General features: G+C 33.1%; 1 protein-coding gene across 15 annotated transcripts in view; it reads left to right on the top strand.

Moving 5' to 3' along the window:
* Positions 1–18,000, top strand: part of osbpl9 (oxysterol binding protein-like 9) — a 59,216-nt gene that overhangs the window by 35,589 nt on the left and 5,627 nt on the right. For 14 of the 15 annotated variants that reach the window (XR_012383846.1, XR_012383845.1, XR_012383850.1 and 11 more), the window contains 11 exon segments: positions 6,122–6,281; positions 8,469–8,575; positions 10,336–10,454; positions 10,554–10,639; positions 13,351–13,528; positions 13,666–13,750; positions 15,620–15,730; positions 15,819–15,882; positions 15,956–16,096; positions 17,067–17,145; positions 17,227–17,318. Coding sequence is in view for 8 of the 15 variants with exons in the window: in NM_001077805.1 (NP_001071273.1) it covers positions 6,122–6,281; positions 8,469–8,575; positions 10,336–10,454; positions 10,554–10,639; positions 13,351–13,528; positions 13,666–13,750; positions 15,620–15,730; positions 15,819–15,882; positions 15,956–16,096; positions 17,067–17,145; positions 17,227–17,318 (1,222 nt within the window). In the remaining 7 variants the exon portion in view is untranslated. 15 annotated transcript variants of the gene reach the window in all.

Here is an 18,000-nt window from a genome sequence, read left to right as displayed (position 1 = left end):
CTAGGTGGAGGCTTACAGATAAAGTATACTTTTTTATCTAATGTGCATTTAATTTAAGCATACACTACCAGTCAAAAGTCTGAAGACATTAATGTTGTTAAAAGAAGTACAAGGGTGTATAAATCGAAGTGTTGTCAGATATTATTTAGAGTTGCAATAGCTGTTTTTTGTGGAATGTTATAAAATTAAATTGATTACTCTGATACATTTTTTAAGTGTCACATGATTTATCAGAAATCATTCTAATGTGATTTAAATTATTTGCTGCTCTTTTATGGTCTGTTACTGTTCATACTCGATCATTAATTATGGTTCTTATCATTATTTTTGAGTATGTTTACATGGACACCAATAATCTGATTTTAATGCAATTAAGACAATACTCTTGATTAAGAGTCGACCATGTAAACAGCGATTTTTGATTAATTCAATTTGATTAAGTTCATAATCAAACTAAACAGAAATCGGATTAAGACTTGGAGTATGCTTATTTTAGCCACAATATTAAATTGAAGTACAGACATGTAAACAGTTTAATCAAACTATTACCATCATGTGGGATTTTCGTTGCATTTTGCAACAGGATATTCCATACACACGGCTGTTTAACACTATTCTCTGGACCTACTGAGTGAGTGAAGGACCACAAACACCTGCATCGCGAAATGCAGGTTTTTTTCCCATACAGCGTGCCGTATAAAATTCCATTAAAACAACACTCTTCCAGCAGTGCTTACTTCATATGCACATCCAATATCTTGCTTGAAATGTTCCTGAATGGAAGTAAAAAGTGCCAAACTGCAGTGAAGTCGACAAATTAAAAATGATACACCCGAAATTACATGAAACTCCGGAGAAAATGTGGATACCGCGGTGATGCAAAATGTTCATCAAATTATGTGCTTTAAGATGTAAAATGGGATCATGAAAAGAAGATTCAAAAAGTAACTCATGTAAACACCTTACTCCTTTTATTGTCTTACTCCGATTAAGGCTAATAATGCGATTAATGATGTCTATGTAAACATAGTCAATGTTTAACATTCAAATATTTTTTTCAATGGTACTATAGTTTTTTTTTTTTTTTGCTAAATTTACGAACTATTGAAAAACACTGATAAAAGAAATTAGAAATGTTTCCTGAACAGCCAATTGTCAAGTTAGAATAATTTCTGATTTACCGTGTGACACCTTTTCACTTTGAATCACAGAAATAATTTTCATTTTATAATTTGTTACTTTCTTATTTCTTATTCTTTTTCTTAAAGGTTCTTATTACTAGCGATGTTTTTACATTTTATCAATTATTAACATTTTAAAATTCAGTCTTATTTTTTCAGTGGTACTACAGTATATTATATTTTGCTAAATTTACAAACGGTTTACAACACTGATTAAAGAAATTATAAATGTTTCTTGAATTAGAGTAATTTCTGATGTATCGTGTGACACATCGTGTGCTGTAATAATAATGTTTCAAATTCAACTTTGAATCACCAAAATAATTTTCATTTTATAATACTTTCACACAAAAAAAGTTATTCTAAAAATAAACAGTATTTCCCAGAATTATTGTTTTTATTTTATTTTAGAATAAATAAATGCAGCCTCTGTGAGCAGACTTGTTGTTCCTGAGGTTTTGAGCAGTAGTATGTAGATTTAAATAACTTTTAGTTCTGTATGCAAGTGTTCCTAGCAAATGCAGTGTTATTTAATCACTCTATTATGTTCTGTTACTAGTCATACTCGATCATTAATTATAGTTCTTATTGTAATCAGTGTTTACATTTTCAAATTCAATCTTTTTTTTTTCAATGGTACTATATTGCATTTCTTTATGCAACTGTTTACGACATTAATAAAAGAAATTAAACTTGTTTTTTAACCTAAAGTAATTTCTAAACTATCATGTGACACAAGACTATAATAATGCTTAAAATCCCACTTTGAATCAGAAATCATTTTCATTTTATAACACTGTACGTTTACACAGCGGCCTGCTGGCTTAGTGGTTAGCACTGTCGCCTCATAACAGGAAGGTCGCTTGTTTGAGCCCCAGCTGGGCCAGTTGGCATTTCTGTGTGGAGTTTGCATGTTCTCCTCGTGTTGGCGTGGGTTTCCTCTGGGTGCTCCGTTTTTCCCTACAGTCCATAGACAGGCTCTGTAGGTGAACTGAATAAACTAAATTGGCTGTAGTGTATGTGTGTGAATGCTAGATTGTATGGGTGTTTCCCAGTACTGGGTTGCGGCTGGAAGGGCATCTGCTGTGTAAAACGTGCTGGATAACTTGGCAGTTCATTCCGCTGTGGTGACCCCTGATAAATAAAGGAAATAAGCCGAAAGGAAAATGAATGAATAAACAAGTCGGTGCTGGGAGAAGGGAGAACAGAAATAGTAGGGATGGAAATATTAAAACTCGGATGAGAATAGGACGTAATAATGTTTATATAAAAAAAATCTAAATATAAATAATATTTTACAGAATTATTGTGGATATTTTATTTTAGATCTGGTAAATGAAGCCTTTGTGGTGAGCAGACTTGTTGTTTCCAAAGTTCTGACCAATAATGTGTAGATTTAAACAGATTTTGGTTTGGTATTCAAGTATCTTATTTAACCATTTAATCTTAAACAAAGACAAATGAAATTGACATTTAAAAAAATGACAATTTAGTCAAATGTATAATTCAGTTTGGTGATAATGTTGAAAATTTGTTCAATTGACATGTTTAAATATTGATAAATACATATTTTGAAACCAAACTCCATGTCACGTTGGTATAAGTTGCAGCAGTGTTTGAGTAGTAATCCGCTGCAGTGTAGATGCAGGCAGAGCCCTTCTCTCTGCAGTTTGTGTGTTTTCCCCTGACTGTCATTATTAGTGCTGGAATACAGGAGCTCAAAGAGTCCAGCTTGTGCTGAGGCAGTGCAGGAAGAGCTGAGCTAAGCACAAACACTGATCGCTAGCACTCTGGACAGCAATGCAGGAAAACTACGCATAAAACACCGTCAAGAGCTCCAAGGTGCAGACTGGGAATCAGGACTTCCATTTATATTCGTGCTGAAAGTGCTGGCGTTGTAGGCGGAGATGATTTAATTAAACCTAGTGGAGCTTCTGAGCAGTGTTTATCTTAACAGTTCCACCAAACCTTTAATTTGTTAGGCTGTCAACACCATTGTGATCTGCATGGTCTTTTGCTAGCAATAATCTGATTTGGATTTACATTTTTTGAATTGTACTGTGCAAGTCATTTTTTAAGATGTTTGAAGTCTGTATTAAATAGAGGTTCAATGTTCATATACTGTTTTACTTTAGATAAATATTTGTAATGCTGTAATTGTCCTCCTAGCTGGTCGGGTTGGTTTATAGCTTATAATACTGAACAAAGACTTCTTTTATCGATCCTTGTGTAAAAAAAAAAAAAAAAAACATTAATGGAAAAACTGCTTCCTGAATCAGTGTTGCTAAAAACGTGGAAAAGCAAAAGATGTAATGGTGAATCTAATGGGGGATGGTGTATCTAATGGTAATAGTGTTTTTATCTTATTTAATTTTTATATTATATATTTTATTTTGACCTTAAAGCAACACAGATCAATACAAAAAGCAACAACCATAAAGATAGAAATAAAAAGGTAGACAAAACAAAAAAAAAGGCAAAAGGCAGAATTATATATTTTTTTAAACCATTGTTACATCAGTTCCTCCAGTTGTACATAGGTTAAACATGTTACTCATATATTTCTAGGCCAGTGGGCACATGCAAACAATGATAGGTTCATACCTTTAAACTGTTATCCTTGACATTTGACAGACAACTAAGAAAGGTTTTCTATGTGGCTTATGATTAGACAACAAGATTATGTCTAAGTTTCTCTCAATGTAAAGTGCTAGAGAATTTTGAAAGCCAGGTTTTAAAACGTGGTTATGATGCCTCCTTCTATAGACAAGAAATTTTTTTTAGGTTCCACCATTCCATATTGGACAGCTCTTTTTTTTAAATTTGATGACTGAACCCACAAAGTGAGTTCGACCAACCAAAAACAGTTATTGCTGATCAGAGGTGAGGTCACAGGAATAAACCTTTGAGTAAAATCTAAAAATTTCACTCCAAAACTTCATGCCAAAAGGTTTCGGGCATGACCAAAAAAGATGTTCCAAGAAGCCTTCCACAGATTCACATTTGTTGCATTTAATCTGCTGTTTTTAAAGATGAATAGCATTTAATTTTTGTTTTAATTTAATAAAACACAATAGAAAAAATTGTGTAATAATATGTAATAATGTGATTTTATTACTTTTGTAAGTTAGAGTTAATAAATTATTACATTTTCAGTTTGTATTTTACAGATTAAACATCTATTTTTCATTCGTTTTAAGTGGTGCCAAGTAAATGCATAATGTAAATTGCAATCAAAGTGTAAGCTTTGGCCGTTTACAGTATTTACATAAGGGTGATTGACTGTAAACGTGGACCAGAAAATATTTTACTTTGACTTTGACTTATCTTTAAAGTCTTTGAAGTTTATTTGAATTTGCATGTTTGTCTCAAATGGCGAAGGTGTAGTCACTGTCAAATAAATTATATTGTAGTACACTGCTTGACAAAAGCCTTGTCGCCTATCCAAGTTTAAGGAAAAACAAATAGTAAGTTGACCTCTAGTTGATCAATTGGTATGAGAAGTGACTTATATAAAAATGTCCTCTAGATTTTGCTTATTTTACCAAAATAAAATATGATCATGCCTTGATTTTTAATGATTTAATTAGGACAGTAAGGTCGGACTTTGCTTAGACAAAAGTCTTGTCACTTATCAGAAATAATGTGCAGTATAGAATATAAAGTCATGGTGCAGTGGAAAAAGAATTAATATTGTGTCTGACTCCCATGAGCTTGGAGGACTGCATCCATACATCTCTACAATGACTCAAATAACTTATTAATAAAGTCATCTGGAATGGCAAAGAAAGCGTTCTTGCAGGACTCCCAGAGTTCATCAAGATTCTTTGGATTCATCTTAAATGCCTTGTCCTTCATCTTACCCCAGACATGCTCAATAATGTTCATGTCTGGTGACTAGGCTAACCAATCATGGAGCACCTTGACCTTCTTTGCTTTCGCAATCTTTGATGTGGAGGCTGAAGTATGAGAAGGAGCACTTTCCTGCTGAAGAATTTGCCCTCTCCTGTGGTTTGTAATGTAATGTGCAGCACAAATGTCTTGATACCTCAGGCTGTTGATGTTGTCATCCACTCTGCAGATCTCTTGCACTTCCCCATACTGAATGTGACCCCAAACCATGATTTTTCCTTCACCAAACTTGACTGATTTCTATGAGAATCTTGGGTCCATACAGGACATACATCTGAAAAATCTACCTTCTGACACCTTTCCAAATGATCAACTAGAAGTCAAGCTATTATTTGTTGCTCTTACAACTGGGATCGACGACAAGACTTTCGAAGGGAGTGTACAGTTGAAATCAGAATTATTAGCCCTCCTGAATCATTATCCCTCTGTATATTTTTTCCCCAATTTCTGTTTAACAGAAAGAGGAAATGTTCAACACATTTCTCAAAAATAGCTTTAATAACTGATTTCTTTTATCTTGTCATGATGATAGTACATAATATTTACTAGATATTTTTCAAGATAACAGTATGCAATTTAAAGGCTTAACTTATTGAAACAAAATATTGCCTAAGGGGGCTAATAATATTGACCATAAATGGTTATAAAAATATTAAAAACGGCTTTTATTGTTGCCGAAATCAAACAAATTAGACTTTTTCCAGAAGAAATAATATTATCGGAAATATTTGAAAACAGTCCTTGCTCTGTTAAACATCATTTTGGAAGTATTAAAAAAAGAATAGAAAATTTACTGGAGGGCAAATAATTTTGACTTCAACTGAATGTACTTTTTGTTGGCAATGTAGATTTGTGTAGATTAACTCATTGGTCATGCTACTTATTTTGAGGCAAGAAGTCAGCCACATATACAAAAGCATTAAACCTCAACCCACACTGAGCCTCATCTGTGGTGCTGTTTAAATGAGTGTGGTTAGTCATAGTTCCTCAACACATTTATTGCTATCATTTTCTTCCTGTGGTTTTAGGGAGCGGTCCTTCAGGTCCCAGCAGCAGCGTGACTTCACCCAGTCACATGAACGTACCGGCTCACACTGTTCCCGACTTCTCCTATTCCAGCAGCGAAGACGAGTTTTACGACGCAGATGAGTTTTATCAGAACAGCACGTCACCAAAACACTGCATAGAGTGAGTTAAACAAACACACACACACAAAAACACACACACACTCTAAAAAACAGCATAGAAACTAAGGTGGACAATTATAAAAACAGACTTCTATACTGTGGAGATCAAAACTGAGCATCTGTCTGGTAAATGATTAGCTAATCTGGGCATTTCCAGTAAATCGAAATCCTTGGTGACAAAGTAATGGCTAATAAACTCACTACAGTGAGAAAAACTGAAGAATACAAATCAAGATCAGCAGACTAGTGATGTCCTGTGAGAGACTAGTGATGTCCTGTGAGAGACTAGTGATGTCCTGTGTTTGGAGATGTGTTAAAGTCATTTAAACAAATGCCTGCACACTTCCTACTCATTATTGACTGCTGTAACCTTGAGAAATATTAGTCTTCCTTTTTGCAACAAAGGACAGCACAAACTAAAGCAATTCTCAAATACACTTGATTAAAAATATATTACACACATAGATATCACCTTTTAGAAAAGGCCACTATATACACAGTACTGCAGGTTAACTATGTATATATTCTGTCTCTATATGAGCATGATCACATGAGGAGCAGTGCGATATGGGTGTATATTTGCGCTTTTTGAAGGCGTGCAAAGGCTGCTGGCCAAGTGCCTTAGTGTCCCACCAGTGACGATATACAGCCATATTGCACTACTACGAGTGTGATCATTTATACAACAGTTCGACGGTTTAATCGTCTGTATAAAAAAGAAAATTAAACATGGAGAGTCTAAAAAATCTTTTTGGTATGAGGTACTATTTTCTTCCACTATTCCTTCACATCTTTAGCGGACGTCAGAACAGCAAACGTCACTTTAGAGCTAGTATTTGATAATGATAATGATTGATAATGATTTTCTAGCGTAATATTTAAAGTGATGACAAAACAGGTGATTTTGCTGACATTTTAGAATATAAGCCTTAACAGCATGAAATGCCATCAGTCTACAGAGATTTCCCAGTATTTCTCTGTTGCAATCTGGAGATCACAAAAATGAACCCCAAAAAAAGCGAAAGCAAAGCAAACACTACCATATTACTTTGGTAAAATGCAGCACTACAACATACAAAAGAGAGAGATCGACTTGAATGTCACTCACATGTTTTAATGATTTGATCAGCTGTAGTTTAAAATTACGCTTAGTTTTTCTCCTCTAATGACTAATTTCGCGGTCTCTATCGCCATCATGTGGCGAAGCGTCAATTGTCTTTGCTCTGGTCACTATGACAGGCTGATGGATGCCAATGCGCTGCATCTCTGAAATTACAAGTATTTACAATAAGCACTATCCTTTTAAATAAACTGCACAGATGCAATCTAAACAACTACATTCTCGCCTAAGCTGCAATATTTGTCAAACTGTAGTGAGTTTATTGATCTGCTGTCACTATGTGGGCTGAGAAATACAGAAGGGTGACGAGTCTGTACGAGTGCTGTTATGCAGAATACTGCACGGCTATCAGCCAATCAGATTCGAAAACCAGGCAGAACTGTTGTATAAATTTATATATATAACTTTTTTTATATATTCCGTGTATATACCCTATGCTCAACACCTTAACTCTCTGATTTTGACTGTATTGCACCTTTTGTAAAGCTGCTTTGGAACAATAATTGGTCAATTTATTTTGATGGTCCATTTATTTTAAATTAAAATTAAAATTACATTGCATCTACATGGCAACTTATTCTCATTAGATTATAAATAGATTGTTAGGTTGGGGTTAGAGTTAGTGCAAGTTGACATGTATTTGCAAAGTTTCTTATAGTCAGTTAAATGTCTGTGGAAGAAGCAGGATCAACAGATATTAAGCAGACAGTCTACTAATACTCAAATGGACCATTTTGTTAAAACGCTATTATTTTTTATTTTTAAAAAATCCTTATAATAATTGCATTATTTTAAAAAAAGAAAATTAAAAAAAGATTGTCCATGTAGCTGTAATTAAACCTCACTGCAGTACTGCTGAGAAAGTAAATTATGTCAGCACTGCCCACAAGGACATTAAGTAATGTGAAAACAATAATGCTTGGTGATAAACAAACACCCCCACACACTATTTACTGCAAATAAAAAGAAATTGACCTAATTAAAGCAGACCACGGACACACATGCGAACAAAAAAACACTTAGTTTATTGTGGAATAAACTGACAAGTGATTTTGTGTTTCTCTGCAGTCCGAGCAGAAGCAGTGCTGTAAACAATGAAGACAGTACAGCCCTGAAACGGCCAGACACCAACGAATCCATCAACTCCTCCATGTCCAACGGCACCACAGATGCAGGTACACAAAACAGACACAAGTTCCAGAGAAAATACGGTGTTTGGTGACTTTTCTTACTGTCTTTTTTTTTTTAAATAAGAACTTAATGGGTCAGAAGATGAGACATTCTGTTTGCTTAATTAAATATTATTACAAAAGTGATACTAAATACGTAGAAAACATATTATTTAGTATAAAATGCGAATCAATTAATATTTTTGGGCTCAGCAATAATCAATAAATAGAGTATTTCAATATATCTTTTTAATACTGTTGTTAAGCTGAATGACATTTTAATAAGTGTTTGTAAATCACGGTTGAAAAATGGATTGTTGTATTTATTTATTTATTTAATTTTACTCAGGCAGAAATTTCAATAGCAAACATTCTAATGTTAAGTCATTTAATTTATAGCTGGTTACACTTATTAAATGTTATTTAATAAATTTTCATTCATGTTGTTGGTATAATTATGAATATTCATATTAATTATATATTATATACACATGGTAGCAAAATTTAGTTTAAATAGAATTTTACTGTAAAAACAAATCATGCCTTAATGTACAAATATACCAGCTTACTGAATACTCTGACTTTTTTTTACATTCATAATATGCTAACATCCACCTACACATGTAAAGAGAAAACCTCACAATGAAGTAAATGCTAATGTATAGAATGAGCACACCATCATTTTCCCAAATACCGCCTGCTATCACAACACAGAAAACACTAAAGCATTTGATAACTTAAGAATACCATAATGTACATAACTAACAACAAAACATTTAAATGCAAAACAACAGGATTTGTTGTTTGTTTACTTTCCAAAAACAATATTAAATGTATTTGTACTGTAAATATTCATTAAATGGTAATGCATAAAATGCAATAAACAGATAGGAACTCTATATCATTGTTTATGGAAGTGTCCTTTGGTTGGACATTTTTGGGAGAAAATTCTTTTTATCCATAGTATTAAAACAGGATATACCCAAATGTCCAAAACTTTGTATTCTAAATATTTTTCCTATTGCAACACTTTGACTAGTTCAGATAAGAAACTTTCTGTTTATTACATGCAAAATGTATAATAGTTTTAGGAAAAATACAGAAAGTCTGCATTTTATACAATGGTTGCAGAAATGTATTATTATTCTTTTTATTTTATTTTTTTGTATTTTTTGATTGTTTTACTTTTTATTTATTATTATTATTATTATTATTATGATTTTGTATGTTTGGTTTTGAGTTCTGTTGTACATGTTAAAAGCTACTAAAATCAATAAACACAGTGTTTAAAAAAAAAACTACTTAAATGTCACATTATTACCATCAACAGGGTATTCGCAGGGCCTTAAAGTCTTAAAATCAATGAAGTATTGTGTTGTAAGTCTTAAATCACTTTAAACAGTTCTGATTTTTTTATGTCCATGTAAAGCTACAGTACCAAACAATCCATCTCAATAAAAGTTTTACCAAAAGTTTTGTTACACTGTTTACCAATATAATTAAACTACTGTATCTTTCTTACAATAACTTATGTTTTCAGCGTTGTTGTTTTTTATGTTCTAACTGTGCCATTAGAAAAAAATCCTTAGTGTTTAGCCTTGTGTAAATCTGAAAGTTAATGTATAGTGGTCTTAAAAAGTCTTAAATTTGACTTAATAAAAGCTATAGAAACCCTGGTTAAATGTTTTTTATTCCCTTTTAATTATGTGTTCACGCTTCATGTTCACTGTTCGCTGAGTTCATTTTTGGCCATGTGTTTTTCTCAGATCAGTTTGACAGTCATGATGAGAAAGATGATGACGGTGAGGGTGAATCTGTGGAAGAGCATAAAAGTGTCATCATGCATCTGCTGTCTCAAGTGCGCCTGGGCATGGATCTCACCAAGGTAAACACAAACCACCTTCTCTCTTTTTTTTCATCTATCTCCACTTTTCTTTTTTTTCCCTAAAATTTCTTCTTTGCAATCCATCTCTGTCACCCTTAGGTAGTCTTGCCAACATTTATCTTGGAGCGGAGGTCGTTGCTGGAAATGTATGCAGATTTCTTTGCACACCCGGATTTGTTTGTAAGGTAATGCTTGTCTTCAGATCTCACAGCTGCTCTGCCATATGGACTTGATTCTTATGTCTGATTACGGCAGTGCTGTTATCACTGATGAATGTAGCAGTGCTACTAAGCTGAACACATTCTTGAGTAGCTTGAAAAGTAGCTGTTCATCTAATGGAGTGCTTTTTTCTAACAAGTAGCAGTGAAGCGTGACAGAATATTGCATTGATTTTTATTAAGCTGTCCGGCCAGATTTACTAGCAAAGAATATAATCAAACATGCTCTGCTCAAAGCAAACTGGAACCCAATTCTAAGAATTATGCATAAAGTAACTAACTTTAAACATAGAATGTAGATTTAGTAAACAGCCACATTATATACAAAAGTATATGAAACATCCCCCAAGTTCATTTGCTCAGATAGTCATGTCTTTTTTTTAAATGGGGGGGTCCAGAGTGTATTTTTAAGGCTTGGTTGTGCTTATAAGATGCTAAGCAATTTATAAGCGATTTATAAGAAATTGATTATTTTAAAAAATTACGTTATTTTTTTCATGTATCTTACTTTGATTATATGCAGCTACTCAGCTAAAATAAAAACGACTGACATATTTCCTGGTTCCTCTGAAAGGCCTGCCCTCAAGAGGCTCTGATTGGCTAGCTAACATAATGTGCTATGACTTGCCGATTGGCTCTACATCACCAGAAAAAGTGCCATGCCTCTAATAGCATGCGCTTTGCCGTTGTGTAAATACTGTCAATCAGATTAGCTGTTAGCCGTATCAGTTTGAGTCTGAATCAGACAGAAAGTAAAGAGGATACAACTGAACCGCATGCCTCTAAAATAAAAAATCTGTCAAGTGTCTTTTATATATGTTTGGAATATAAGCATGTGAAAGTAATATAAAACTGTCACATATCTTTAAAAGTTTGTTATTTGGGATGTAGAACGCAGGAAAAGTGTCTGCATAGAGACACTGCAGTGCTGCTGAAGATTGTGATTGTGTACAGCGGTTTGATGGATAAAAATGCATTTGTAGCTAAATTGTTAATGGTGCCAAACTGCATTTCCCTTTGTTTACATGTGTGTTTACAGCTCTGCTACAACATACCATAAAAAACTATTCATGTAATAGATCAATTTTACCAAATAAAATTACTTGCAGGTTGTGGCTCACAATCCACAGTTCTTTTATTATGGTTGGAGCTGCTCCTTCTTTGTGGAGTTTTAGCCGAATCCAGCACTGAACTGGGAGAGATTCTGGAAGCTGTCCTTTGTCAAATGCTAGTTATATCTTTTATATATAACTCTGGAATATAATTCAAATGAAATTGTAAGCTCTCTTGTCTTTGTGTAATGTCCTTTGGAAGCCCAAAAACAGAAACAGAACAAGCTCTGTGGAAATAGCAACGTTTGGACGGCATTTTAGCTCTCTCTGCTATAACATAACAGTGCCTCTGGCCATGCCCTATTGCTACACAGGCTGTATGCACGTAACCTGAAGCATTTAAGATCTCACTAACCTGGATACATTTTTGTTGACCCCAAACTTCGCTCGCTGTAAGCTTTGCTAAGCTAACTCTGTAAATGCCCTACAGTCTCTCTTTGCATTGAACTTACATTCAGAGATGTTATGTTCACACAGCTACATTACACATCAACTAAAGTTAAAAATATGATATCATAGAGGACCACCACTTTAATACAAGTTACAGCGTTTTGAAAATCCTTTTAGCAATAGTTATTCAGTAAATTCCATTTAAAACATTTTAGTATTTTTTTTATTATATTAATATTTTGTTGATTTTTTTTTTTTCAAATTTAAAATAAAAAAGTTGTCATTTAGAACATTTTATTTGTATTAATTATTAATAGTATAAAATATTTTTCTTTTTCATTTCTAGACAACAAAATATAAATTTTTCAATTATAAAAATCTTTATTAAGTGGATTTACTCAGATTTTTTTAATTAGACCAAATCAAAACATTTGTTATTTTGACTAATTGCAATTTTCTATAAAACAAATAACTGTTCTCATCTAAATAATAATATGTTGTTTTATTTTAAATTAGTAAGAAATGTATTTAAAGTCAAAGTTATCTTTATTGCCAATTTAACCACATGTATAGGACATACAGAGAATCGAAACTGCGTTACTCTGACCCAAGGTGCCTGACAGATAATATTAATACAAAAAGTACAATTTTTAAAAAGAAATTACAATAAATACAATTACACATAGGCCTATAATCTATAAATATAAGTAAAAATAAACATTTTTAAACAATACAATTACACTCATGGGCAAGAAGTGCAAACCAGAGTTGTGCAGATGCAAAACAGTAAATAGTTTAAAAAGTACAAAATAAAGTAAAACAGTATTAAGTGTAAAAGGTACAGTATAATGCAAAACAGTAATATGTTTTGTTGTTTCTTTCTCTTTTGTTATTGAAGCTGATTACTTTTAGTAAAGGGAAGTTTTGCTACTTCTAATTATAAACAGTTCATCAATAGCTTCCCCTGTACTGCTAGTTTTATTTCACAGCTTATAAATATTTTTGATCTACTTATCTTTTTTCCACTCTAATTATGATCAACTAATTTTCTTGCTTCTCATTCCTTTATTTGTACATGTTTCTTAAATGAAGTGCTGCACGTCTCCCTCATAAATGCTAATACATGCGCACTAATCCTGTGATTGATTACTCATTGATTACTGGCATGTTTTGCAGCATTGCAGAGCAGCAGGATCCAAGGGACCGCATGGTGCAGGTGGTGAAGTGGTACCTGTCGGCCTTTCACGCTGGTCGGAAAGGATCTGTGGCCAAAAAGCCCTACAACCCCATTCTGGGCGAGGTGTTTTTCTGTCACTGGGACCTGCCCTCCGAAACAGAGGATCCTGCTGCTTCTGTGAGTGTGTTTGATGTTTGCAAAGCCAGTGTTTGCTTTGTCTTCTGTAACAGAGTTTATTTGTCTCCGCTCCCTGTGTTGTAATTTATCTTTTTCTTTTATTATTTTTTTCCCTTGCTAACACCGTGTCAACTTAGGAGTGTGTGTCAGACGGGCCAGTACCATGGAGTAGCAAAAACAGTGTGTCGTTTGTGGCAGAGCAGGTTTCTCACCACCCTCCTAGTAAGTGCTCAACTAACTGACTTTACCTGTGAGAACAATATTAATCTTGACTAACTTAAATTTAATGTATAAGTATTTAAATGTATAAGTATTAAACTCATTTAAAATATATAGTAAAAATACAACGATAATTATTTAATTTAATTTATCAAATTATTCGCTCATTTAAAATTAAACAGTGAAAAAAATGTATTATAACAGAAAGAATGATAACAGTTTATTTAGTAAATATTTTTGAGGCCATTTACAAGACGTAGTAAAAATAAAATCTTGCCGTTGTTTGTTTAATTTATCAAAATATATATGTTATTAATCTCTTTTTATAATGACTAGTGCCAGTGATGTAACGATTCAGCTTGAGAAATGCGATTCAAAATTGTGATGATTCAAATCGATAGAAATGTTGACTGAATCGTGATACATGTTTTGAACAGAGGGGGTGCTGTGTTTACAGGCGCAAACTTGCTTTACCTGCAAGAGGTGGGGCGGCAGAGTAAAATGTCAGCGATAAAGTATGCCAGATAAAACACAAACTGTGCGCAAATACTGCTTACCTACACTAACAGAAGAACAAATATGATGCACATAAACCATCAGCACAGTGAAAAAACTACTGTTACAAACATCTATCCACAAAAAAAAAAACTATTAATAAGCCAAACCACGCGGACCGGACGATTTGCAGCTCCGCTTGCTCCATTGAGTGCTACGGAAATCAAAGTTCTGTTACAGAATCAGGTATAAGATAAGTTTTACCATCTCCTTTTCAGATTAGTTTATGCATATTTTAATAATTTGCTTATTGTTATTGAATATTTAAAAATGTACAAGATGATCTCTTCGTATTTGTATAACATTGATACTTAAGACTAATTCATTATACAAGTATTATTAATTATTCACCTTCATAATCAAGTTCAACCCCTGTCTCTGTCCTACTATACAATTAGTCATTTTATAATCAGTTGTTATGGCGCCGTAGTGATGCAGTAGGTAGTGCTGACGCCTCACAGCAAGAAGGTCACAGGTTTGAGCCTTGGCTGGATCTGTTGGCATTTCTGTGTGGAGTTTCTCCAGGTGCTCCGGTTTCCCCCACAGTCCAAAGACATGCGGTACAGGTGAATTGGGTTGGCTAAATTGTACGTAGTGTATGAGTGTGTATGGATGTTTTCCCAGAGATGGGTTGCGGCTGGAAGGGCATCCGCTGCGTAAAACAAGTGCTGGATAAGTTGGCGGTTCATTCCGCTTTGGTGACCCTGGATTAATAACGAGACTAAGCCGAAAAGAAAAAGAATGAATGAATGATCAGTTTTTATGCCAGTGGCCTGGATCAGAGAGCCTATTGACCACCTCTGTACTACTGCTCTCTGGTTTATGAAAGGCTTTCCTCTTCGCACCAGCCATCTCATTCCACAATGAAAAAGGTTTTTTTTATCAGCAGGAGACATTGTAAATGTGCAAAGAACTCGGCTTATCCTGGAAAACAGAGATATGCTGATAATTCTTTTATAATAGTGTTAAATCTCAGCACAGTCACAGTTTTAGTTTGTTTATATTTATGAGTCGTTAGTTTGTATTTTTATTATTTGTTTAAAAAAACAACAATTTAGTCATGGCAGAAAATATATTATTTAGCAAAAAATGTGCAGCATTTAAGAAAAAAATTTAAGGGCTCTTGTTCACCTTAAATTTGTTTTAAATTATTTTGTTAAAAAGAAATTGTGACTAAATCATGTGATTCGTATCGTGAGTCGTATCGAATTGTGAGTTAGGTGAATCTTTACATCCCCAGGTGCCTTTCATTGGATTTTATCATTTGCTATACTTTTTTTATTTGCAGCATTTTCTAATATATTTGTGCTTCTGCAGTATCTGCGTTTTACGCCGAATGTTTCAGCAAAAAAATCCAGTTCAACGCCCACATCTGGACGAAATCGAAGTTCCTGGGAATGTCTATTGGAGTCCATAATATTGGTCAAGGTAGTCAAACAAATTATTTACAGTACAAATGGTCATTAATACACAATAGTGCTACTAGTGCTTAATCATCCACTCTTGTCTACCATAGGTTGCGTGTCTTGTCTTGAATATGATGAGCATTATATTCTTAATTTTCCCAATGGCTACGGGAGGTAAGGGTCGCTTTATCACAATAATATTCTGTATTTGAGATTTTGTGTCACTCATCTCGCTGTCCTTCCAAAGGTCAATCCTCACCGTCCCGTGGGTTGAGTTGGGTGGAGAGTGCAATATTTCCTGTTCCAAATCTGGCTACAGTGCCAATATAGTTTTCCACACCAAACCCTTCTATGGAGGAAAGAAGCACAGGATAACAGCTGAAATATTGTAAGTCAGAATGATACTTATTAAAAATACTCATAACATTAACAGATCATTAATCAATTTCCACACATGGGATGAATATAATAATTTAATAACACTTCAAAACAATGGCCTATTATTTAATGTTAGTTAATGTATTCACTAACTTGAACAAACAGTTAGTAATACATTAATTATGCTATTTATTTGTCTTTGTTAACGTTAGTTAGTGTTATTTAAGTTAAATAGTGTTAGTTCAGATTAACTCATGGTGCATTAATGTTACCTAGCACAACTTTGGGTGTTAATAATGCATTAGTTAATGTTGAACTATGGTTAACAAATGCTTTACAAGATTATTGATACTTAATGTTAGTAAATACATTAACTAACATTTACTTACGGACCCTTATTCTAAAGTATTACCCACATTTTGAAATATCTCGTATCTTAATAACCAAATGTTTTCCTTTATTGTGATTTAAACATGCTGATATTCATTATTACAATATATTGTGATGAGCATGGATGATCAAGTTTTCATCCATGAGGTAGGTGACAGTGCTAACCACTGAGTCACCGTGTCGCCTCATGCAGTGAATTATTATTTGTTATTTAAAGTTTTAGTATCCATTTAACAATATTCAGATATTATATTATATTACATTACATTACATTACATTATATTATATTATATTATATTATATTATATTATATTTATTATATTATATTATATTATATTATATTATATTTATTATATTATATTTATTATATTTTTTATATTATATTAGATTAGATTATAATATTCAGACAACTGAAGCGTTTATCATTCTTAGTTGATGTTAATTTTTGCAATTATTCGCAATTGCATAATTGCAATTATTTTCAATTATGCTTCTACAATTATTACTATTTATGATCATGAATTCAAGCAAAGAAATCTACATTTTGTGCAAAAGCATTAAGAAATTTGTAATAATATTGTCCTTTTTAGTGCTCCCAATGATAAGAAGTCATACTGCTCTATAGAGGGAGAGTGGAACGGTGTGATGTATTCAAAATTGGCAACCGGGGTAAGTTTTATACATATATAAAAAAAGAATAAACGCATTTAAGAATAAAACTGAAATAAACGGTCTGTTTTGTCCTCTTAGGAAAATGCAGTATTCATTGACACAAAGAAATTGGGCCTTATTAAGAAGAAGGTGCGGAAATTGGAAGACCAATTGGAATATGAATCGAGATGGTGTGTAGGTCTTTTTGTGACTATTTTGTAATTGTTGTCTGCTTTATTGAACCTCTGAAAAAGGATTTGCCACAACTGTCAAACATCTCCAAAGACTGTTTTCCTCTCAAGCTGCAGTGCGGATTCAGATGCTTTATATATATATATATATATATATATATATATATATATATATATATATATATATATATATATATATATATATATATATATATATATATATCTATCTTAGGCTTGAGTTCGTGGCAAGTCGAGGGAAACCAGCCTTAAAAACCAATTTGAATTTTGGGTAGTTAGGAATGAACTTTAATCCCTCAGGTTCCTAAATCTAATTTGGATTACTAAATGAGCTGTGTTATTTTCACACTCTATCCTGGAGAGTTTGTAAAGTGATTTGGAAAGTCCAGATGGTCTATTTACATACAAATTTTAACCACAGAAGTTTTTTTTTTATTAAAAGTTATGCACAATTACAAAATAACTTGTAATGGGCTGTTGAAATATTCAGATTTTGTATTTCAAGACAACAGTGAGTTTTTTTTTTTCTTAAACTGCTTCTATGTAGGGACTAGTTAGCACATTTATACCGCTGATCTTGATAATCAATGCTGATTTTGTGACTGTATGTGATTTTTTTTTTTTGGTTGATCTGCTTACGTCATATTTTAAAAAGGACTCGTAT

Source organism: Danio rerio, chromosome 8 (assembly GCF_049306965.1).
Source record: "Danio rerio strain Tuebingen ecotype United States chromosome 8, GRCz12tu, whole genome shotgun sequence".
NCBI lineage: Eukaryota > Metazoa > Chordata > Actinopteri > Cypriniformes > Danionidae > Danio > Danio rerio.
This window is presented reverse-complemented; position numbering and strand designations above follow the sequence as displayed.